This window comes from Scyliorhinus torazame, chromosome 8 (assembly GCF_047496885.1).
Source record: "Scyliorhinus torazame isolate Kashiwa2021f chromosome 8, sScyTor2.1, whole genome shotgun sequence".
Lineage (NCBI taxonomy): Eukaryota > Metazoa > Chordata > Chondrichthyes > Carcharhiniformes > Scyliorhinidae > Scyliorhinus > Scyliorhinus torazame.
Genome location: NC_092714.1, coordinates 77,793,336 through 77,818,249, shown reverse-complemented (window position 1 = coordinate 77,818,249; position 24,914 = coordinate 77,793,336). Strand labels below are relative to the sequence as shown.

At 47.9% G+C, this 24,914-nt stretch overlaps 1 protein-coding gene across 2 annotated transcripts in view; it reads left to right on the top strand.

Moving 5' to 3' along the window:
• The window catches only part of usp9 (ubiquitin specific peptidase 9), a 442,510-nt gene that overhangs the window by 399,891 nt on the left and 17,705 nt on the right, over positions 1-24,914 (top strand). For both annotated transcript variants that reach the window (XM_072513863.1, XM_072513864.1), the window contains exons 41-44: positions 1,712-1,800; positions 6,782-6,938; positions 15,030-15,242; positions 16,483-16,578. In XM_072513863.1, the coding sequence (XP_072369964.1) occupies positions 1,712-1,800; positions 6,782-6,938; positions 15,030-15,242; positions 16,483-16,578 (555 nt within the window). The remainder of the gene's footprint in view (positions 1-1,711; positions 1,801-6,781; positions 6,939-15,029; positions 15,243-16,482; positions 16,579-24,914) is intronic.

The following is a 24,914-nucleotide window of genomic DNA, read 5'->3' as shown; positions in this document are numbered from 1 at the left end:
ATGTAGATTGACAAAGATGTCATAGACAAAAAGACAAAGGGAATGTAAATGGTGATGATAACGACTAAGAAAGGTGCTGATAGTAGCACATTAAGAGATCAGGATGTGTTAATAGTGAAACAGTAGTAAGCAATGCATCGGAGGACAACTTGGGAACAGATGGCCCAGGGTGGCCGGTGGGGGGGGGGTGCGCAATTGTGAGTGAAAAATGGATTCATGGAAGAAATGAAAATAAATTGATAGAAATAAAAATAGGGTGACCGTGGAGGTGAAAGTTTACAGAAGTAACTCCATGTTAAGTGGGGGAGGCTGGAAAGTGCCTAATTGATTTATTTGACATTTTTATGCCACATTTCGGTATCCTATTTAAAAATTCACCCAATGTCCATGTAATTTCTTTCTGACTCCAACAACTGGGAGTGTGTTCCATCTGACTTGTCCCCATTCTGTGATCTGCCAGTAATGAGTCCCAAGTATAAAATGGACAATCTTTCCTCCACCCTTGGGGTGCCTGCGTTTAAAATAAGCACCTCTGACTATTGAACAAAGAACAAAGAAAAGTACAGCACAGGAACAGGCCCTTCGGCCCTCGACGCCTGCGCCGACCTTGCTGCCCGTCGAAACTAAAATCTTCTACACTTCCAGGGTCCGGATCCCTCTCTTCCCGTCCTATTCATGTATTTGTCAAGATGCCCCTTAAACGTCACTATCGTCTCTGCTCCCACCTCCTCCTCTGGCAGCGAGTTCCAGGCACCCACTACCCTCTGTGTAAAAAAAACTTGCCTCGTACATCTCCTCTAAACCTTGCCCCTTGCCCCTTAAACCTATGCCCCCTAGTAATTGACCCCTCTACCCTGGGAAAAAGTCTCTGACTATCCACTCTGTCTATGCTCCTCATAATTTTGTACACTTCTATCAGGTCGCCCCTCAACCTCCGTCATTCCAGGGAAAACAAACGGAGTTTATTCAACCTCTCCTCATAGCTAATGCCCTCCATACCAGGCAACATCCTGGTAAATCTCTTCTGCACCCTCTCTAAAGCCGCCACGTCCTTCTGGTGGTGTGGCGACCAGAATTAAACACTATACTCCAAGTGTGGTCTAACTAAGATTCTATACAGCTGCAACATGACTTGCCAATTTTTATACTCTCTGCCCCAGCCAATGAAGGCAAGCATGCGTATGCCTTCTTGACTACCACCTTCACCTGTGTTGCCCCTTTCAGTGACCTGAAAACAAAATTCTGTTCTCAAAACAAAACCTTAAATAGTTCTCTGATTTGTTGTGTTAGTCTGAAGACAGTGAATCATGAATTCCACAAATTGGCTTCTTCAGTTCAACACCGTCTGACTAACCAATAAATAAATCTTTGTCTCAGTTGCTACAGCGTGCTTCATCCTGAATTTTTGAAGTTACTGTTTATAACGATTTAGGTTTTGATTTCTTACCACGAGGATCCTGACTAGAGAACAAGATGTATTTAGAAGCCTAAATTGTAAAATGTTGGTGTACTGCACAAAAGGGGACTAATACAAGTCTCTGCTTTGTTGAAATTGGATTTATTCATGTCGACTGATGTTCCATTTTACACAGAAGTTGACATGTATTTTAAAATTAGCTGGCGAGGATGTTTTAAAAGGATTGTCTTGAATCCTTTATATGTGATCACTTTATTGCAATTGCTGCTTAACATTTAACATTTTCATTCCCAGGTGGCATATTCTTATACCTATGAACTTAGGCCTTATTTAGATCTTCTACTACAAATATTGCTAATAGAAGACTCTTGGCAAACCCACAGGTGAGTGTCCTTTTCAGTATATAATGAGGCTGTGACATTCTTCAGTAAAGTGCCATAAAGTAATGTTGTAAAAAATGTTTTGAAATCTTGTGGATTGAGAAAATAACAGTTGTAATTGAGTACGCAACAGCTTAGTAAAGTTTGAAATGTCTTTCCCCTTTCTCTTCTCCCACTGCCTCAACCATCCACCTCAATCAACATTTTCTCTTCTCTGGTCAAAGCATTAGGTCATGATGGAGCTCAGTTACTCAGGAGGTCACTGTTGCTTCCCCAAAATGTACTCTTCTTTTGTAAACACGTGGCTAAACCAGTGGTGTAGGAGGGAGGGTTTCAGATTTATGGACCATTGGGATTTCTTCCGGGGCAAGTGCGACCTGTATAAGAAGGACGGGTTGTATCTCGATATCCTGGCTGGGAGGTTTGCTAGTGTCACTCGGGAGGATTTAAACTAATATGGCAGGGGGGTGGGAAGCAGAGCGTTAGCTGAGAAGGTGTCATAACTGAAGGGGAAGTAGAGAACAAAAATAATAGAACGTCACCCTCGGCCAGAGCAAAAAAAGGTGACAAGTGTGAGAAGGGAGGTGGTGGTCAATGCAGGACTGAGGGTATTGTACCTTAATGCACGCAGCATACGGAACAAGGTAAATGAGCTTGTTGCGCACATTGAAATTGGCCGGTACGATGTTGTGAGCATCACAGAGATGTGACTGCAAGGGGATCAGGGCTGGGATCTAAATATACAAGGATATATGTCCTATCGAAAGGACAGGCAGATGGGCATAGGGGGCGGGGTTGCATTGTTAGTAAGGAATGAAGTTAATTTGATAGCAAGGAGTGATATAGAATCAGAAGGCATAGAATCTCTTGTGGGTAGATTTGAGGAATCGCAATTGTAAGACCCTGATGGGAGTTATGTACAGGCCCCCTAGCAGTAGTCAGGATGTGGGACAGAAAATAAATCAGGAGATAGAGAAAGCATGTAAAAAAGGCAATATCACAATAAACATGGGTGTCTTCAATGTGCACGTGGACTGGGAAAATCAGGTTGGTAGTGGATCCCAAAAACAGGAATTTGGGGAATGTCTGAGAGATGTTTTTTGGAGCAGCTTGTGGTCGAGCCCACTAGGGAACGGGCAATTCTGGATTTGGTGATGTGTAATGAGGCAGACTTGATTAGGGATCTTAAGGTGAAGGAACCCTTAGGGAGCAATGACCACAATATTATAGAATTTACCCTGCAGTTAGAGAGGGAGAAGCTGGAGTCAGATGTAACGGTATTACAATTAAATAAGGGTAACTACAAAGATGTGAGGGAGGAGCTGGCCAGAGTTGATTGGAAAAGGAGACTAGCAGGGAAGACAGTGGAACAGCAATGGCAGGAGTATTTGGGGGTTATTCGGGAGGCACAGCAGAAATTCATCCCGAGGAGGAGGAAACATATTAATGGCAGGACAAGGCATCCATGGGTGACGAGGGAAGTCAAGGACAGCATAAAAGAAAAAGAAAAAGCATACAAAGTGGCAAGCATTAGTGGGAAGCCAGAGGATTGGGAATGATTTAAATGTGAGCAGAAGACAACTAAAAAAGCAATAAGGGAGGAGAAGAAGTATGAGTGCAAGCTAGCTAGTAATATAAAAGAAGATAGGAAGAGCTTCTTTCAATATATAAAAGGTAAGAAAGAGGCAAAAATAGACGTTGGACCACTGGAAAACATGGCTGGAGAAGTAATAATAGGAAACAACGAAATGGCAGATGAACTGAATAGTTACTTTGCATCAGTCTTCACGGTGTAAGACACCAGTGGAATGCCAGAGCTCCAAGAGAATCAGGGGGCAGAGGTGAATGCAGTGGCCATCACTAAGGAGAATGTTCTGGGGAAACGAAAAGGTCTGAAGGTGGATAAGTCACCTGGACCAGATGGACTATACCACAGGGTCCTAAAAGAGATAACTGAGGAAATTGTGGAGCCATTGGTGGTGATCTTTCAGGAATCACTGGAGGCAGGAAGAGTCCCAGAGGACTGGAAAGTGGCTAATGTAACACCACTGTTAAGAGGGGAGGGAGGCAGAAGACGGGAAATTATAGGCCGGTTAGCCTGACTTTGGTCATTGGTAAGATTTTAGAGTCTGTTATTAAAGATGAGAACACAAAGTTCTTGGTAAAATACGACGGAGTTAGCACGGCTTTGTCAAAGGAAGATCATGTCTGACAAATCTGGGCAGCACGGTGGTACAGTGGATAGCACTGCTGCCTCACAGCGCCAAGGTCCCAGGTTCGATCCCGGCTGTGGGTCACTGTCCGTGTGGAGTTTACATATTCTCCCCGTGTTTGCGTGGGTTTCGCCCCCACAATCCAAAGATGTGCAGGGTAGGTGCATTGGCCACGTTAAATTGCCCCTTAATTGGAAAAAAAAGTAATTGGGTACTCTAAATTTTTTTTAAAAATTAAAATTAAAAATGTCTGACAAATCTGTTAGAGTTCTTTGAGGAGGTAACAAGTAAGTTAGACAAAGGAGAACCAGTGGACGTGATTTATTTAGATTTCCAGAAGGCCTTTGCCAGGGTGCCGCATAGGAGACTGTTAAATAAGTTAAGAGCCCATGGTGTTAAGGATAAGATCCTGGCATGAATAGAGGATTGGCTGACTGGTAGAAGGCAGGGAGTGAGGATAAAGGTGTCTTTTTCAGGATGGCAGCCGGTGACTAGTGGTGTGCCTCAGGGGTCTGTGCTGGGACCACAACTTTTCACAATATATATTAATGATCTGGAAGAAGGAACTGAAGGCACTGTTGCTAAGTTTGCAGATGATACAAAGATCTGTAGAGGGGCGGGTAGTTTTGAGGAAGCAAGGGGGCTGCAGAAGGATTTGGACAAGTGAGGAGAGTGGGCAGTGAAGTGGCAAATGAAATACAATGTGGAAAAGTGTAAGGTTATACACTTTGGAAGGAGGAATTTAGGCATAGACTATTTTCTCAATGGGGAAATGCTCAGGAAATCAGAAGCACAAAGGGACTTGGGAGTCCTTGTTCACTATTCTCTTAACGTTAACGTGCAGGTTCAGTCAGCAGTTAAGAAGGCAAATGCAATGTTAGCATTCATGTCAAGAGGGCTAGAATACAAGAACAGGGATGTACTTCTGAGACTGTATTAGGCTCTGGTCAGAACCCATTTGGAGTATTGTGAGCAGTTTTGGGCCGCGTATCTAAGGAAGGCTGTGCTGGCCTTGGAAAGGGTCCAGAGGAGGTTCACAAGAATGATCCCTGGAATGAAGAACTTGTCGTATGAAGAACGGTTGAGGACTCTGGGTCTGTACTCGTTGGAGTTTGGATGGTTGAGGGGGATCTTATTGAAACTTAGAGGATACTGCTTGGCCTGGATAGAGTGGACGTGGAGAGGATGTTTTCACTTGTAGTGAAAACTAGAAGCAGAGGACACCTTTAAAACAAAGATGAGGAGGAATTTCTTCAGCCAGAGTGTGGTGAATCTGTGGAACTCTTTGCCGCAGAAGGCTGTTGAGGCAAAATCACTGAGTGTCTTTAAGACAAAGATAGATAGGCCCTTGATTAATAAGTGGATCAGGGGTTATGGGGAGAAGGCAGGAGAATGGGGGTGAGAAAATGTCAGCCATGATTGAATGGTGGAGCAGACTCAATGGGCCGAGTGGCCTAATTCTACTCCTATGACTTATGGAACCTTGGTTGAGCTTTTTGACCATGAGGCTGGACCATCATAGCCAAACTCGAATCTTGACCTCATGCACAATAATGCACTTGAACCAGCATAGATCACAGGAATTGTCATCAGGAATTGGAACTCAAGCTGGTGCAGATTTTTCCTTCCGAGCTGAGGGTTAGTGACTTTTAAAGTGTGGCCACTGTTGGCCATGCTAAACTAGGCTGATTTGTCACAGAACAGGGATATTTTACTCTGGTGCGTGCAAGTGTATATTACCTTTACCAAGTGCACAATTAGAAAGCACTCGGAGTCAATTTAAGTTCTCAAGCCTCTGTGTATTCCTATTGCTTGAGTCAAATAGTCAATTGATTATTTTGGAAAAATAATTTTAGCTGCTAATGTACATTGGTTGATGAAACCTTTGTAGAAAACAGTTCCATTTGCTTGCCCATGTACTTCAGATGAACAGATTACTTCACATTTTCAGCTATTATTTTACTATATCCAGCATTTGCTGGAGATTTGTTCCAATTTAGCCATATAAGGTTAATATAAGGCTAATGTTTCTAACGCGTTTTTGCTACTGGATTTTTGTTTCTTTGCGAACTCAGATCGCTTTCAAGTTTACTTAAACCTTTTAACAATAAATCATGACTTAATAGTAAGGGGCTTGCTTAAAAAAGCTAGATCTTGTATGTTAATTCGCAAGGCTAATTCTTCTAGATGTATCTGGAACATTGTGTGTTTTGGATGCCGTGTGGTGTGTTGAAGATGGATTGAAGGAAAGTGGTATGCATCCACGGTTGTAAATGAGAGAAAATACAGAGGGTACTTAGTCTCTGGGGGGTTAGGAATAATGTAGATGTGAGCAAATTTCTTTACCTTGAAATATAAACATGGAGCAAGAAAGTGTAAATATAACTTTAATGAACAGGATCGGAGTTGTGGGGAATTTAGTTCCTATGAAGTTCTATGTATTGGATTGAACTAAAATAGTTACTGCTGAGTTTGTTTCCAAATGGTGTGGAGCATGTTAATTATGTACTCTGAATATTGCACCTAGAATAGGAGAAGGTTGCGGGGAAGAGAAGAGATGCAGAAGTTTACCTGTCATGCCCCATTACACTTCTCAGCATTGATATATTGCAGATCCTGCAGTTTTTGGAATAGATTATGTCCTTGTCTGTTTAGTTAAGGGCAGGGACCTGAAAAAATCAGTTGAAGGATACAGATATGTGTCTGAGTGCCTCTAACATTCAAATCTCCACTCAAATCCTAAAGTTTGCAAAATGTATCTTTTCCCACAGAATTCATAATGCCCTGAAAGGAATTCCTGATGACCGAGACGGGCTGTTTGACACCATCCAGCGTTCTAAAAATCACTATCAGAAGAGAGCATACCAGTGTATTAAATGCATGGTTGCTCTCTTCAGCTCATGTCCTGTAGCCTACCAGATTCTCCAGGTAAACATTTTTTTAAATAAGATGCCAGAAGCAACCACAAGGGTTTCTTTCAGGGTTTGGTTCAACTGTTCTTGCTCATGTCCCCTGCCACCAGTTCAGCCCCATGTATGAATACCCATCATCAAAGTAAAAATCTTACTTATTGAGTGGTTTACAAGATGAAATGATAGTAATTCATCGGTGTTGTAAAATCATGTTGGGCTTTCCAGAGGGACTTAATTAATGTGACAAATATAGAATTATTCTCCTTTTGGATTTCTGTAGTTATTAATGTCTCATGTGATTTTTTAGGTGAGACGATCATTTGATCTAACAAACCTTGCCTGTCGTTGATGGCCATTAAATCTGATTTTCAAATTTGATAAAATGCTTAAATTAATGTCAGTATGTCACACCATTACTAGCTGGGGGTTGGCTGAGGGTACTTGCAAAGAAAAAACGAATCTCACCCTGATTTTTTAAGTCTCAATTGTCTTGAGTGCAAAACTTGTGCTCCAGTGTGACGTGGGGAGCATCCCTGAACAATTTAAAAAAAAAATTTTTTAAAGAGTACCTGATTTTTTTTCCAATGAAGGGGCAACTTGGTGTGGCCAATCCACCTACCCTGCACATCTTTGGATTATGGGTGTGAGACCCACGCAGACATGGGGAGAATGTGGAAACTCCACATAGACAGTGACCCAGGGCTGGGATTGAACCTGGGACCTTGGCGCCATGAGGCAGCAGTGCTAACCACTGCACCACCGTGCTGCCCCTATCCCTGAATAAGTTTAATTAACAGTAACGGAGTTTTCACCTAACTGACCTGAGCCGTTCTGAAACTGATTTATAAACACATGGCAACAGTAAATGCCTTGTTGCTTAATTTTAATATACTTCACCTTTCCAGGGTAATTGGAGGTAGTTCGAACACTTCTTGGGTCCAGAAATGGCACCCCATGGCGCATTTGCAAATTACCCTGGAAAGGCAACTTTAAATAATAGGTCAATATAACTGTCTGTGCGTAGTCTGCGCGTTTTCCCCATGTCTGCGTGGGTTTCCTCCGGGTGCTCCCACAGTCCAAAGATGTGCAAGTTAGGTGGATTGGCCATGCTAAATTGCCCTTTGTCCAAAAAATGGGTAGGTGCAGTTACTGGGATATGGTGGAGGTGTGGGCTTAATTAGGGTGCTCTTTCCAAGGGCCAGAGCAGACCCGATGGGCTGAATGGCCTCCTGCACTGTAAATTCTATGATTCTATGCTGCTACTGCGCAGTGGTTGCACAAGTGGCATTTTCCATTAACTGAATGCTGCCATCAGTTCAAAAAACATTATCTACCACATACAGGGTATGAAGTATATTAAAATTAAGCAACAAGCCATTTACTGCTGCAACTATGCAATAGTGAGTGGTATTTTCCTCTGCAAGGATGCTGCAGTCTATTTAAAAGGCATTCTTCCTGCCACACAGTTGTGCAATGCTGTGTCTAAATTTCAATGCCTTTGCTTGTTGCAGTTCTCCCATCAATGGTTGTTGACCCATGGACTGTACAACAGAGTACCGGGGAATAGCTTGGAGAATGTATGCCGCGCCGCTATTGTGAATTCACAGTTGAGTTGTTGAAAATGTTATTTTACGACTTCCGGGTGCGGCGATGTCCAGCTAAGTCGCACGTTTCGGCAGCTCCCGGTGGAACGGACTTTTGGGCTCTTGACAGGAGCCCCAACGGCAATTTTAACGGCAAAATCACTGTGCTGTAATCCAGAAGGGAATCCCCCCTGGACACGGATGGAAAAAAGAGAGGAAGGTGGCCGGATTGCGGTGGATCCTCTAGAGCAGCGGCCAGGAAGGCAGGCACAAAGCAAGATGGCATCGGAAGGAGGCAGTTTAATATGGGGCCCTGACCAACAAGAGTTCCTGCGGCGTTGCGTGGAAGAACTCAAAAAGGAGATGAAGAAGGAGCTGTTGGCCCCGATATTACAAGCGATTGAGGGGCTAAAGGAGGAGCAAAAGACCCAGGAACAGGAGCTTTGGGTCGTGAAGGCAAAGGCTGCTGAGAATGAGGACGACATACAGGGCCTGGTGGTGAAAACGGAGATGCACGAGGCACAACACAAAAGGTGTGTGGAAAGGCTGGAGGTGCTGGAGAATAATGCGAGGAGGAAGAATTTAAGGATTCTTGGTCTTCCCGAAGGTGTAGAAGGGGCGGACGTCGGGGCATATGTGAGCACAATGCTGCACTCGTTAATGGGATCGGAGGCCCCGACGGGTCCGCTGGAGGTGGAGGGAGCCTATCGAGTTATGGCGCGAAGACCGAAGGCTGGAGAAATTCCTCGAGCCATAGTGGTGAGATTTCTCCGATATAAGGACAGTGAGATGGTCCTCAGATGGGCAAAGAAAACTCGGAGCAGTAGGTGGGAGAATGCGGTGATCCGCGTATATCAAGATTGGAGTGCGGAGGTGGCGAGAAGGAGGGCACGCTTTAATCGGGCCAAGGCGGTGCTGCACAAACGGAAGATTAAATTTGGAATGCTGCAACCGGCAAGACTGTGGGTCACACATCAAGGGAAACACCACTACTTCGAAACGGCAGATGAGGCGTGGACATTTATTGTCGAGGAGAAACTGGAGTGAGCGGGCCATAAAAAGAACGTTTGGGACAAAGTGGGGGGGTGAATATGTGGGATGAAGGGGGGGGAAAGAGGGAAGAGATTACTTCCCAAGTTGTTAATCCTGCGACCCTGTAACTTTTCTTTCTTCCCCATGTCGTGGGGGAGGGAGGATGAGGAGCTAAGGGCGCCGGCCATTGGGGGCGGGGCCAAAAGGGAAGCGCGGGCTTTGTTCTCGCGCTATGGTAATCACGGCAGGAACAGGGAAGCAGGAAGGAGGGGGCCTTGCACAGTGTGAGCCGAGGTCACGGGGGGGAAGCCGAGGTCGGCCAGAGTTTGCTGACTTCTGGGAGCAACATGGGGGGTGCAATTACGCTAGTTTGGGATCTAGCGGGGGGGGGGGGGGGGGGGGGTTAACTGGGTTGCTGCTGCTGGGGAGAAGGGGGAGCTGGTATGGGGGGGGGGGTTCGGGGCAGGGGGGCGCCGCTAGGGGGAGATACGGCTACGTGTGAACCGGGTGAGGAGCTGGATTGGAAAAGGAGATGGCTAGTTGTCAAGGGGGGGGTGGGGTAAAGAGCCCCCCAACCCGGTTGATCACGTGGAATGTGAGGGGGCTGACTGGGCCGATTAAGAGGGCACGGGTATTCGCACACCTAAAGAAACTTAAGGCAGATGTGGTTATGCTTCAGGAGACGCATCTGAAGCTGATAGACCAGGTCAGACTACGCAAAGGATGGGTGGGGCTGTTGTTTCATTCGGGGCTAGACGCAAAAAACAGGGGGGTGGCCATACTAGTGGGGAAGCGGGTAATGTTTGAGGCAAAGACTATAGTGGCAGATAGTGGGGGCAGATACGTGATGGTGAGTGGCAAATTGCAAGGGAGGCGGTGGTATTAGTGAACGTGTATGCCCCGAACTAGGATGATGCCAACTTTATGAGGCGTATGTTAGGACGAATCCCGGACCTAGAAGTGGGGAAGTTGATAATGGGTGGAGATTTTAATACGGTGCTGGACCCAGGGCTGGACAGATCGAGGTCCAGGACCGGAAGGAGGCCGGCTGCAGCTAGCGTGCTTAAGGACTTTATGGAGCAGATGGGAGGAGTAGACCCCTGGAGATTTAGTAGACCTAGGAGTAAGGAGTTTTCGTTTTTCTCCTATGTCCACAAAGTTTATTCACGGATAGACTTTTTTGTTCTGGGAAGGGCACTGATCCCAAAGGTGACGGGGACGGAGTACACGGCTATAGCCATTTCGGATCATGCTCCACATTGGGTGGACCTGGAGATAGGGGAAGAAAAACAACAGCGTCCACCCAGGAGAATGGACATGGGATTATTGGCAGATGAGGGGGTGTGCTTAAGGGTGAGGGGGTGTATTGAAAGCTACTTGGAACTCAATGATAATGGGGAGGTACAGATGGGAGTGGTCTGGGAGGCGCTGAAGGCAGTGGTTAGAGGGGAGCTGATATCTATTAGGGCACATAAAGGAAAGCAGGAGGGTAGGGAAAGGGAGCGGTTGTTGAAAGAACTTCTGAGGGTGGACAGACAATATGCGGAGGCACCGGAGGAGGGACGGTACAGGGAAAGGCAAAGGCTACATGTAGAATTTGACTTGTTGAATATGGGTAATGCAGAGGCACAATGGAGGAAGGCACAGGGTGTACAGTACGAATACGGGGAGAAGGCGAGCAGGTTGCTGGCCCACCAACTGAGGAAAAGGGGAGCAGCGAGGGAGATGGGGGGGTTGAGAGATGAGGAGGGAGGGATGGAGCGGGGAGCGGAGAGAGTGAATGGAATGTTCAAGGCATTTTATGAAAGATTATATGAAACGCAGCCCCCGGATGGGAAGGAGAGAATGATGTGCTTTCTGGATCAGCTGGAATTTCCCACGGTGGAGGAGCAGGAGAGGGTGGGACTGGGAGCACAGATTGAGACGGAGGAAGTGGTGAAAGGGATTGGGAGTATGCAGGCGGGGAAGGCCCCGTGACCAGACGGATTCCCAGTTGAATTCTATAGGAAATATATGGACTTGCTGGCCCCGCTACTGATGAGAACCTTTAATGAGGCGAGGGAAAGGGGGCAGCTGCCCCCGACTATGTCAGAGGCAACGATATCGCTCCTCCTAAAGAAGGAAAAAGTCCCGCTGCAATGCGGGTCCCACAGGCCCATTTCCCTCCTGAATGTGGACGCTAAGATTCTGGCCAAGGTAATGGCAATGACGATAGAGGATTGTGTCCCGGGGGTGGTTCATGAGGACCAAACTGGGTTTGTGAAGGGGAGACAGCTGAATACAAATATACGGAGGCTGCTAGGGGGAATGATGATGCCCCCACCAGAGGGGGAAGTGGAGATAGTGGTGGCGATGGATGCCGAGAAAGCATTTGATAGAGTGGAGTGGGATTATTTGTGGGAGGTGCTGAGGAGATTTGGTTTTGGGGATGGGTATATCAGGTGGGTACAGTTGCTGTATAGGGCCCCGATGGCGAGCGTGGTCACGAATGGACGGGGGTCTGACTATTTTCGGCTTCATAGAGGGACGAGGCAGGGATGTCCTCTGTCCCCGTTATTGTTTTCACTGGCGATTGAACCCCTGGCCATAGCATTGACGGGTTCCAGGAAGTGGAGGGGAGTACTCGGGTGGGTGGGGGGGGGGGGGGGGGGGGGGAGAGAAGAACACTGGGTATCTCTGTATGCGGATGATTTGTTGCTATATGTGGCGGACCCGGCGGAGGGGATGCCAGAGATAATGCGGATACTTGGGGAGTTTGGGGATTTTTCAGGGTATAAACTGAACATGGGGAAAAGTGAGGTGTTTGTGGTGCATCCAGGGGAGCAGAGCAGAGAGATAGAGGATTTACCGTTGAGGAAGGTAACAAGGGACTTCCGGTACTTGGGGATCCAGATAGCCAAGAATTGGGGTACATTACACAGGCTTAATTTAACGCGGTTGGTGGAACAGATGGAGGAGGACTTTAAGAGATGGGGCACGGTGTCCCTGTCATTGGCAGGTAGGGTGCAGGCGGTTAAAATGGTGGTCCTCCCGAGATTCCTTTTTGTGTTTCAGTGCCTCCCGGTGGTGATCACGAAGGCTTTTTTCAAAAGAATCGAGAAGAGTATTGAGTTTTGTGTGGGCTGGGAAGACTCCGAGAGCGAGCAGGGGATTCTTGCAGCGTAGTAGGGACGGGGGGGGCTGGCACTACCGAGCCTAAGTGAGTACTACTGGGCCGCCAATGTTTCAATGGTGTGTTAGTGGATGGGAGAAGGGGAGGGAGCAGCGTGGAAGAGATTGGAGAGGGCGTCCTGCAGGGGGACTAGCCTACAAGCAATGGTGACGGCACCGTTGCCGTTCTCACCAAAGAAATACACCACAAGCCCGGTGGTGGTGGCTACATTGAAAATTTGGGGGCAGTGGAGACGGCATAGGGGAAGGACGGGAGCTTCGGTGCGGTCCCCGATAAGAAACAATCATAGGTTCGTCCCGGGGAGAATGGATGGGGGATTTGGAGCATGGCAAAGAGCTGGGGTTGTACAACTGAGAGATCTGTTTGTAGATGGGATGTTTGCGAGTCTGGGAGCGCTGACGGAAAAATATGGGTTGCCCCAAGGGAATGCATTTCGGTACATGCAATTGAGGGCTTTCGCGAGGCAACAGGTGAGGGAATTCCCGCAGCTCCCGATGCAGGAGGTGCAGGATAGAGTGATCTCAGAGACATGGGTGGGGGATGGTAAGGTGTCGGACATATACAGGGAAATGAGGGACGAGGGGGAGATCATGGTGGATGAGCTGAAAGGGAAGTGGGAAGGGGAGCTGGGGGAGGAGATTGAGGAGGGGCTGTGGGCTGATGCTCTACGTAGGGTAAACTCATCGTCCTCGTGTGCCAGGCTAAGCCTGATACAATTTAAGGTGTTACACAGGGCATATATGACAGGAGCACGTCTCAGTAAATTTTTTGGGGTAGAGGATAGGTGTGCGAGATGCTCGAGAGGCCCAGCGAATCACACACACATGTTCTGGTCATGCCCGGCACTACAGGGGTTCTGGGTGGGGGTGGCAAAGGTGCTTTCGAAGGTGGTGGGGGTCCGGGTCGAACCAAGCTGGGGGTTGGCTATATTTGGGGTTGCAGAAGAGCCGGGAGTGCAGGAGGCGAGAGAGGCTGACGTGTTGGCCTTTGCGTCCCTAGTCGCCCGGCGCAGGATACTGTTAATGTGGAAGGAAGCCAAACCCCCGGGTGTGGAAACCTGGATAAACGACATGGCAGGGTTTATAAAGTTAGAACGGATTAAGTTTGTGTTAAGGGGTTCGGCTCAGGGGTTCACCAGGCGGTGGCAACCGTTCGTCGATTACCTCACAGAAAGATAGAGGGAATGGAAAAGAAGTAGACAACAGCAGCAACCCGGGGTGGGGGGGGGGGGGGGAGAATCGAACGGACTCTCAGAGATGTTATTGTATATGTATAGGTAGTTGTTATAGGTAATTGTATGTTGGATTGTATTTTTGGAGAGTATTTATTTTGGACAAGTCAGTTACCATTCAATTTTGTTTTTGTTTTTGTTTATATATTATTTATTTATTTGTTTAAAACTGGCCACTGTTATTTATATTGCTTTATTGTTGTGTAAAAGAAACACTACGTACTGTTATGTTTGGCCAAAAATCTTGAATAAAATATATTTTTTTTAAAAAGAAAATGTTATTTTACAGTGTTGAAGTGCGGCAGCATCGAGCCTAATAACTGGGAAGAGCTTGCTACCAGTCACTGAGAATGGTGACAACCCATCAATCAATTTGTATCACACTTTGAGTCTTAATTATAAAGCAGACAGGAGCAGAGTCGGAAAGAAAAGGAAGCAAATCCATCACTCCAAATCCCACTAACTCTTGCGACATCCTGCCCCACATGCCTAAAGGTGTGCGAGTTGAGAGTCGGCCTGTTCAGTCACAAGACCCATGGCAGTAACTTGCAACCCTGAGTAGATGTTGTCCTTGAAGCGAGAGACAGCCGGTGATGATGACTGTTAAATATTGAATCAAGAGGTTATATGGGATAATCAACAAAGAGAACTTGGATTGTATTTCCTCTGACCCTGCACCACATTTTACCGTATAATAAATCTAATGTTAATATTTGTGCCTTTCTATTGTTAGATATTGCAGAACAAACTGATGAATTTTCCTGAAATATGTGGATGTGTATATTTAATGATATTTCATTTGGAGTTGTTCAAGAACACTGGTTGACCAAACTTAGCCTTCCTCTGCTCCTCAGGAAAAATCCAACTTCATGGAGACAAGGCATCAAATGTAGCCCTTTCCTAGACAAAATAATGCAGTGTCACACCATGTTTTCATGCAGAATCAGTAACAAAAGAAAGACATGCATTTATAATAGTGTCTTTCACCAACTCCAGCACCCTGAAGTGTTTACAACCACGGAATTGTGGTAAGTGTTGTACAGAACCTGCCTAAGTTTTAAATATACATTTATTGCTGTGATTATACAGAGTAATGGGGATCTGAAAAGGAAGTGGACCTGGGCTGTAGAGTGGCTTGGAGAAGAGCTGGAACGTAGGCCATATCCTGGAAATCCACAATATACCTATAACAACTGGTCACCCCCTGTACAGAGCAACGAAACATCAAATGGTTACTTCCTGGAGAGGTCGCACAGTGCCAGGATGACTCTTGCAAAAGCATGTGAGCTATGTCCAGAAGAGGTAAGAAGTTGAGAAGTTTCTATCTTGGATATTTAAAGCTGCCCTTCAGCTACATTGCAAATTGCAGAGTTAGTACTGTGTTTTGTTCCACCCCCCCCCCGCAGGCTCTCTCGCCGCCCCCACCCCCTCCCCTTGGCTCTCTGGGTTGCCCCTCTCGCCCGGCTTTTGGGTCGCCCCCTCCCCCACCCCGCTCTCTGGGTTGCCCCTCTCGCCCGACTCTTTGGGTCGCCCCTCCCCCATCCCGCTCTCTGGGTTGCCCCTCCCCCACCCCGCTCTCTGGGTCGCCCCTCTCCCCTGGCTCTGGGTCACCCCCCCACACCACGCGCCGCACTTCACCCCTCTGTGCTGCCCTTTCCCCCCCCCACCTCTGCGCCACCCTCTCTTCCCCCCCCCCCCGCCCCCGCACTGCGCCACCCTTCCCCCACCTCTGCGTCGCCCTTCCCCAGCTTCTGCGCCGCCCTTCCCCACCCCAGCTTCTGCGCCGCCATTCCCCACCCCAGCCTCTGCGCCACCCTTCCCCACCCCAGCCTCTGTGCCGCCCCTTCCCCACCCCAGCCTCTGCGCCGCCCTTCCGCACCCCAGCCTCTGCGCCGCCCTTCCCCACCCCAGCCTCTGCGCCGCCCATCCCCACCCCAGCCTCTGCGCCGCCCATCCCCACCCCAGCCTCTGCGCCGCCCTTCCCCACCCCAGCCTCTGCGCCGCCCTTCCCCACCGCAGTCTCTGCGCCGCCCTTCCCCACCGCAGTCTCTGCGCCGCCCTTCCCCACCGCAGCCTCTGCGCCGCCCTTCCCCACCCCAGCCTCTGCGCCGCCCTTCCCCACCCCAGCCTCTGCGCCGCCCTTCCCCACCCCAGCCTCTGCGCCGCCCATCCCCACCCCAGCCTCTGCGTCGCCCATCCCCACCCCAGCCTCTGCGTCGCCCATCCCCACCCCAGCCTCTGCGCCGCCCTTCCCCACCCCAGCCTCTGCGCCGCCCTTCCCCACCCCAGCCACTGCGCCGCCCTTCCCCACCCCAGCCTCTGCGCTGCCCTTCCCACCCCAGCCTTTCTGCTGCCCTCCCCCCTCTCTGTGCCGTCCTCTTCCCCGGCTCTGTGCCCACTCAAACAACATGCTGAAACACCATCCCTGAAAGGTTTACACTCTACTCTCCCTCTTTTCAGCATCCAACTTGCTCTTTAATATATGTTTTAACATCTTCCTGTGCATGTTCCTAGTTGCTCAGTGAACATATTTTCATTTTAGGAGCCAGATGATCAAGATGCACCAGATGATCATGATTCTTCCCCACCAGAAGATGCTCCTTTATACCCTCATTCACCAAACTCCCAGTATCAACAGGTGAGTCTTCTGTCTTATATTGATCTGTTTTTCTTTCATTGTGCTTGCTAAAATAATTTGTTACTGTGCATTAAATCCTTAGGTCAACTTTGGGTTTGCTAAATGAAAATTGAAGTTCCATGTACAACAATGTTATAGCTATGTAGCACTTTCTTACCATGGGTGTCCATTTAAATAAGCATTTGGTGATTTAAACGTTTTGAAATACTGTTTAAAACCCCTTTTGAGATACATTGCAAACTTTAATTTGGGAAGTAAACATCTGCTTATAATTACATCTGACAATATAAATGGTACATAATTTCAGTTCACCAACTTTTGAAGAAAGAAAGTAGTCAACCCTCCTGATTTAAGTATATTTCACATCCAAGTAAATTGGAATATACATGCATCAAATAACATTTCATTTTTATTTTTCCTTTTGGCTTTTGAAGTAAACTTCTGCATCTTTATATTGAAATCAACAATGTATCATGGTTGCATTAATCCATGAGCATAGATATGTATTTGAGCACTAATTTGTCATCACCTGAAGTTATTTGTCAGTTACTTTTCTCATGCAAGTTGAAGTGATAAATTGCAACTTGGGTTGAAGACCTATCACATCCCTCACAGCAATTTTTGTGTACATCTCCTCAAACTCTGCTTTCTGAATAATTTGTTTTGATTTCTTATTTGTTTCCTCTTTCTTTTACCTTGCTGGCAGAGTCCAGCTGATCGTGAACAGCCAAGTGGTTTACATACACAAACTGTAGTCATCAAATTATTTTCACGATGTAAAGTTTATTTTATTCCCCTTTTTTTGCCCCTCTTTTTGAGCATTGTGACGCAAATTCCAACCTGTTTAAACGATTAGTCCCTAGGCCAGCAAATGTTTCGTAATTAGGAGTTGTGTAAGAGTGACTCTGATTTATCATATTTTGAAGAAAGCATTTGAGTTGTATTTGCCAATTACATTCCATGGTACTGTTAGATTGGAATTGAACATTCCACTTTGATGGTCTGTAGGTGCTCCATGTATTTTGTATTGATCAACTTGATGACACAAGGAGAAAAATAGAGAGCTTGTTCAAATCATACCTTCTCTGAAATAGAAAAGTGACTACGGAACTGGATCTTAAAACAGTATTTTCTGTTAACTGAGTTTTGACAGCTATGTTGGAAAAGGAGAGGGGAGCACTTATTCAAAGTGACCAGTCCTGCCATTACTATTTTAATCCTTTGGCCATATATTTTCAATAAATATTTGTCATTATATTTCAACATTAATTTTTAGAAACTAAATCCAATTTTAATTATTGTTAGCCACCTAGATGCATATCTAGTCGATGTTACTTTCTTGCTATGTAGAAATGCATAGCTGGCAGGGATCGTCTTTGATTACTTTGCGAAGCCTCCTCCTGGCTTGCTCAAAAGAGTATTGGTCACGGCCTTTTTGTGCAGGCTGTCTATCATTTCAGCATTGAATGTTGCAGAGAGCCCTATTTGGGGAAAGGTTATTGAAATGAGAGTTCAGGATCACTGTCCGTGTGGAGTTTTCACATTCTCCCCGTGTCAGCGTGGGTCTCCCCACAACCCAAAGATGTGCAGGGTAGGTGGATTGGCTAAATTGTCCCTTAATGGGAAGGGGGGGGGATTGAGTTCTGAGAATATTTGATGCTGAGTTTGATTAACTCGGCAGAAATCGGAAGTGCATAATTTTGCATGTGAATGATCCAGTTCCTGCTTTGTGGCATCTTTACCTCTTGAGATACTGAGAAGCCCTATTACTTTCATGCTAAAATAAAATGCTCGATCATACATGGTGCATGTTTACATCTGAAGCTGCCATGGTTAAAGGAACCTAGGTTTTTCATTTACAAAAGCAAATTGCTTTTATAGAACCCCTTCAACTTAGAAAAGGCTCCAGAACATTTCAGAGAGGCATAATCAAGTCCAGCTGCTAATTGGACTAGGGCATACACATGTTATTCATGCTTGGTTTTGAAGTCATAGATACTGATTTTGTGATATTAATGGCGATAAAACTGTGTTCCCTATTTACTGCTCCACTGACAGCAATATCTGGAGTCCACACATGCACATTGTAGCAAAAATGCACAAGTTACGGTCAGTGCTCCTATGCTTTACCCATAGATGCACTGTTGTAATTCCACAAGCAACAATTGATCAGAAATCACTGAACTGATGAGAACTTCCATTAAAGCTATAATATCACTATTCAAAGTAATCCAAAAAGGCTGAACCTTGTTAATGAGGTGCAATTGGGTTTTGAAACATACCAAGTCATAACTACTGCTGAAGAACCCCTCAAGCCCTGGTTAAAAAAAAAAAATGTTTTTTATTTGAATAATGTCACGCTTTTCCATTATGATTCATAGATTTTTTTTTGAAGTCTCAATAAAATCTATTGAAATAAAGGTTAATCAGTATATTTTACTAAAACAAAAGCAAAATGCTACAAAATACTCAACACGTCTGGCAGCATCTGTGAAGAGTAGATGTTTCATCAGAAGAACTGCAGTTAACAACCTGGTTTGCTGTCTGAGAGTTTTTCCATGTGTTTGGTTGGTTGCACTGTTTAATGATATCACTGTTGCTGAACGCATGATGATCCCCCTTAACTTTGTGCAAGATTCAATTAATGTTGAGAAATCCAAGCCAGAGAGATTGCTCGATCCTTGGGCGCAGATTTCTTTAGAGATCACTGGCAAGCATCTGGGCAATTCTTTGTAATTTTTTGTTATTTCCATTAAAATATTAAGTGTTCATTTTTTTGGTAATGTTAATGGCTTCTGAAACTTCACACTCCTGCCACTGGTGGTGATATAACACCTCATTTGAAGAAGGGTATAGTTTTTTTTTCGATCAAAAAGAATTTTCCATTTTGACAACTTTGTAAACAAAATGTACATTGACCGTTATTTAAACAATATATTAAACTAACAACAAGTGCAGAAAAAGAACAAGAAAATAAATAATACATACTGAAAAAATAAATATGAACAAAAAAAAAAACCCCAAACACCGAATACACCCCCCTCCCCCCCCCTCCCCCCTGGGTTGCTGCTGCTGTCTTTCCTGTTTTCCCTTATCGCTCTGCGAGATAGTCAAGGAACGGTTGCCACCGCCTGGTGAACCCTTGAGCCGAACCTCTTAGTGCGTATTTTATTCGCTCCAATTTTATGAACCCTGCCATGTCGTTTATTCCAAACCTCCACGCCCGGGGGTTGGCTTCTTTCCGCATAAGTAGAATCCTTCGCCGGCTACTAGGGACGCAAAGGCCAAAACATCGGCCTCTCTCGCCTCCTGCACTCCCGGCTCTTCTGCAACCCCAAATATAGCTAACCCCCAGCTCGGTTCGACCCGGACCCCCACCACCTTTGAGGTCACTCTTGCCACACCCACCCAGAACCCATGCAATACCGGACATGACCAAAACATGTGTGTGTGGTTCGCCGGGCTTCCCGCGCACCTCCCGCACCTGTCCTCCACTCCAAAAAATCTACTCAGCCTTGCTCCCGTCATATGCGCCCTGTGCAGAACCTTGAATTGGATCAGGGTAAGCCTGGCACACGAGGACGAGGAATTTACCCTACTTAGGGCATCTGCCCACAGCCCCTCCTCAATCTCTTCCCCAAGCTCCTCCTCCCATTTACCCTTCAGCTCCTCTACCATCGTCTCCCCCTCGTCTCTCATTTCCTGTATATATCGGACACTTTACCTTCACCGACCCATGCCCCCGAAATCACTCTGCCCTGGATCCCTTGCGCCGGGAGCTGCGGAAATTCCCTCACCTGTTGCCTCGCAAATGCCCTCACTTGCATATATCGGAAGGCATTCCCAGGTGGCAACCCGTATTTTTCTACCAATGCTCCCAAACACGCGAACGTCCCGTCCAAGAACAAGTCCTTCAACTTCCCAATTCCTGCTCGCTGCCAAGATTGGAATCCCCCATTTATCCTCCCCGGGACGAACCTGTGATTGTTCCTTATGCGGGGCCACAACGAGGCACCCGTCACTCCCTAATTCGTCTCCACTGCCCCCAAATCTTCAAAGTCGCCCCCACTACTGGGTTTGTGGTGTATTTGGTTCGGGGGTAACGGTAACGCGCCGTCGCCAGTGCTTTTAACTTGTTCCCTTGCAGGACGCCATCTCCAGCCTTTTCCACGCCGCCCTCTTCTTCCCTCATCCACTTACATATCATGGACACGTTGGCGCCCAATAATAGTCACTCGGACTCGGCAGTGCCAGTCCTCCTCTGTCCCTACTGCGCTGCAGGAACCCCCTCTTTACTCTTGGGGTCTTTCCAGCCCACACAAAGCTCATAATACTCCTGTCCACTTTCTTGAAAAAGGCCTTTGTAATCAGTATGGGAGGCACTGAAAACACGAAAAGAAACCTCGGGGAGACCACCATTTTAACCGCCTGTACTCTGCCCGCCAATGACAGGGGTACCCTGTCCCACCTCTTAAAGTCCTCCTCCATCTGCTCTACCAGTCGCATCACGTTAAGTTTATGCAAGGTTCCCCAGTTCCTGGCCACCTGGATCGCTAGATATCGAAAATCCCTTGCTACTCTCCTCAGCGGCAGATCGTCTATCCCCTGCCCTGTTCCCCGGGGTGCATCACAAAAAGTTCACTCTTTCCCATATTCAATTTATATCCCGAGAACTCTCCAAACTCCTGAGTGTCTGCATTATCTCTGGCATCCCCTCCACTGAGTCCGCCACATATAGCAGCAAATCATCCGCATATAATGACACCCGATGTTCCTCTCCTCCTCTGAGCACCCCCCTCCTCCTCTGAGCACCCCCCTCCACTTCTTTGAGCCCCTCAGCGCTATGGCCAATGGCTTGATTGCCAACGGGGACAGGGGGCACCCCTGTCTTGTGCCCCTATGTAATCGGAAATAGTCGGATTGTTGCCTGTTTATAACCACACTTGCCACCGGGGGCCCCGTACAGGAGCTGAACCCATCTGATGAACCCCTCTCCAAATCCAAATCTCTTCAGTACCTCCCACAGGTAGTCCCACTTCACTCTATCAAATGCCTTCTCTGCACCCATCGCCACCACTATCTCCGCCTCCCCCTCCGGTGGGGGCATCATCATCACCCCCAGCAACCTTCGTATATTGGCATTCAATTGCTCCCTTTAACAAACCCTGTCTGGTCGTCATGTACCACCCCCTGGGACACAGTCCTCTATCCTTGTCGCCATCACTTGGCTAGTCACTTGGCATCTACATTTAGGAGGGAGATGGGCCTGTATGACCCGCACTGCAGCGGGTCTTTGTCTCGTTTCAGGATCAACGATATCGTCGCCTCCGACATTGTCGGGGGTAGTGTTCCCCTTTCCTTAGTCTCATTGAAGGTTCTCGTCAGGAGTGGTGCCAGTAGGTCCACATATTTCCTGTAAAATTCCACCGGGAACCCATCTGGTCCAGGGCCTTTCCTGCCTGCATGTTCCCAATTCCTTTAATCACCTCCTCCACCCCAATCTGCGCTCCCAAACCTGCCACCTCCTGCACCTCAACCCTCGGGAACGCCAGCTGGTCCAGAAAGTGTATCATTCCCTCTTTCCCCTCCGGGGGTTGGGACTTATACAGCCTCTCATAAAATGACTTAAACACCCCGTTCACCCTCACCGCTCCTCTGCTCCATCCTTCCCTCCCCGTCCCTAACTCCTCCGATCTCTCTCACCGCCCCCCTCTTCCTAAGTTGTTGGGCCAGCAATCAGCTCGCCTTTTCCCCATATTCGTATTGTATTCCCTGTGCCTTCCTCCACTGCGTCTCCGCCTTACCCGTGGTCAGCAGGTCAAACTCCGTCTGTAGTCTCCGTCTTTCCCTGTATCACCCTTCATCCGGGGCCTCCGCATATTGCCTATCCACCCTCAGAATCTCCCCAATCAGTCTCACCCTTTCTTTACCCTCTTGTTTCCCCCCTGTGGGCTCTTATGGAAATCAGCTCCCCCCTAACCACCGCCTTCAGCGCCTCCCATAACTACTCCCACCTGGACCGCTCCATCGTCATTGACCTCTAGGTATCTTTCAATACGAGACTTCCGGGTGCGGCGATGACCAGCTGAGTCGCACGTTTCGGCAGCTCCCTGTGAAATGGACTTTTGGGCTCTTGATAGGAGCCCCAACGGCAATTTTGACGGCTAAAAACACTGTGCGGTAAACCAGAAGGGAATCCCCCCTGGATATGGATGGAAAAAGGAGGAGAGAGTGGCCAGATTGCAGTGGATCCTTTAGAACAGCGGCAAGGAAGGCAAGCAAAAACAAGATAGCGTTGGAAGTGGCAGTTTAACATGGGGCCCTGAACAACAAGAGTTCTTGAAATGCTGTGTGGAAGAGATCAAAAAGGACATGAAGAAAGAGCTGTTGGCCCCGTACTACAGGCGATCGAAGGCTAAAGGAGGAACAAAAGACCCAGGAGCGGGAGCTTCGGGTCGTGAAGGCAAAGGCAGCCGAGAATGAGGACAGATATACAGGCCTGGTGGTGAAGACGGAGACGCAGGAGGCACATCAGAAACGATGTGTGGAAAGGTTGGAGGCACTGGAAAAACAACGCAAGGAGGAACAACCTGAGGATTCTTGGTCTTCCTGAAGGTGTGGAGGGAGCGGACGTCGGGGCATATGTGAGCACGATGCTGCACTCGTTAATGGGAGCGGAGGCCCCGGCGGGTCCGTTGGAGGTGGAGGGAGCATACCGAGTGATGGCGCGAGGACCGAGAGCAGGAGAAATTCCCAGAGCCATAGTGGTGAGATTCCTCCGTTTTAAGGATAGAGAAATGGTCCTTAGATGGGCGAAGAAAACTCGGAGCAGTAAATGGGAGAACGCGGTGATCCGCGTTTATCAAGACTGGAGTGCGGAGGTGGCGAGAAGGAGGGCGAGCTTTAATCGGGCCAAGGCGGTGCTTCATAAAAAGAAGATAAAATTTGGAATGCTGCAACCGGCAAGACTGTGGGTCACATATCGAGGGAGGCACCACTACTTTGAGACGGCGGATGAAGCGTGGACTTTTATTGTGGAAGAAAAACTGGAATGAGCGGGTTATTAAAAAGAACGTTCGAACAAAGTGGTGGGGCGAATGTGGGGGGCAAAGAGGGGTTTTATGTACTAATCCTGCGATGTGGTAACTTTTCTCTCTCCCACAGGTGGTGATGGGGGAGGAGGGGAGGTGGAGGAGATGGGGCGTTGGCCATTGGGGGCGGGGCCAAGGGAGAAGCGCGGGCTTGGTTCCCGCGCTATGATAATCATGGCGGGAATAGAGAAGCAGGAAGGAGGGGGCGTCGCACGGTGCGAGCCGAGGTCACGGGGGGGAAGCCGAGGTCAGCCAGAGTTTGCTGACTTCTGGGAGCAACATGGGGGGAGTAATTACGCTAGCGGGGGATCTAGCGGGGGGGGTGGGAGGGGGAATTACTGGGTTGCTGCTGCTGGGGAGAGGGGGGAGCTGGTATGGGAGAGGATGGGCGGGGGGGCACCGCCTGGGGGAGATGCAGCTGTGTGGGAACCGGGTGAGGAGCTGGAAAAAGGTGATGGCTAATCGATAAGGGGGGTGGGGTAGGAAGCCCCCCAACTCGGCTGATCACGTGGAACGTGAGAGGGCTGAAAGGGCCGATAAAGAGGGCACGGGTACTCGCACACCTTAAGAAACTTAAGGCAGATGTGGTTATGTTACAGGAAACGCACCTGAAACTGATAGACCAGGTTAGGCTACGCAAAGGATGGGTGGGGCAGGTGTTCCATTCGGGGCTAGATGCGAAAAACAGGGGGGTGGCTATATTAGTGGGGAAGCGGGTAATGTTCGAGGCAAAGACTATAGTGGCGGATAACGGGGGCAGATACGTGATGGTGAGTGGCAAACTACAGGGGGAGACGGTGGTTTTGGTAAACGTATATGCCCCGAACTGGGATGATGCCAATTTTATGAGGCGGATGCTAGGACGCATTCCGGACCTAGAGATGGGAAAGCTGATAATGGGGGGAGATTTTAATACGGTGTTGGAACCAGGGCTGGATAGGTCGAAGTCCAGGACTGGAAGGAGGCCGGCAGCAACCAAGGTGCTTAAAGATTTTATGGAGCAGATGGGAGGTGTAGACCCGTGGAGATTTAGCAGACCTAGGAGTAAGGAGTTCTCGTTTTTCTCCTATGTCCATAAAGTCTACTCGCGAATAGACTTTTTTGTGCTAGGTAGGGCATTGATCCCGAAGGTGAGGGGAACGGAGTATACGGCTATAGCCATTTCGGATCACGCTCCACAGTGGGTGGACTAGGAGATAGGGGAGGAAACAGGAGGGCGCCCACCCTGGAGAATGGACATGGGAC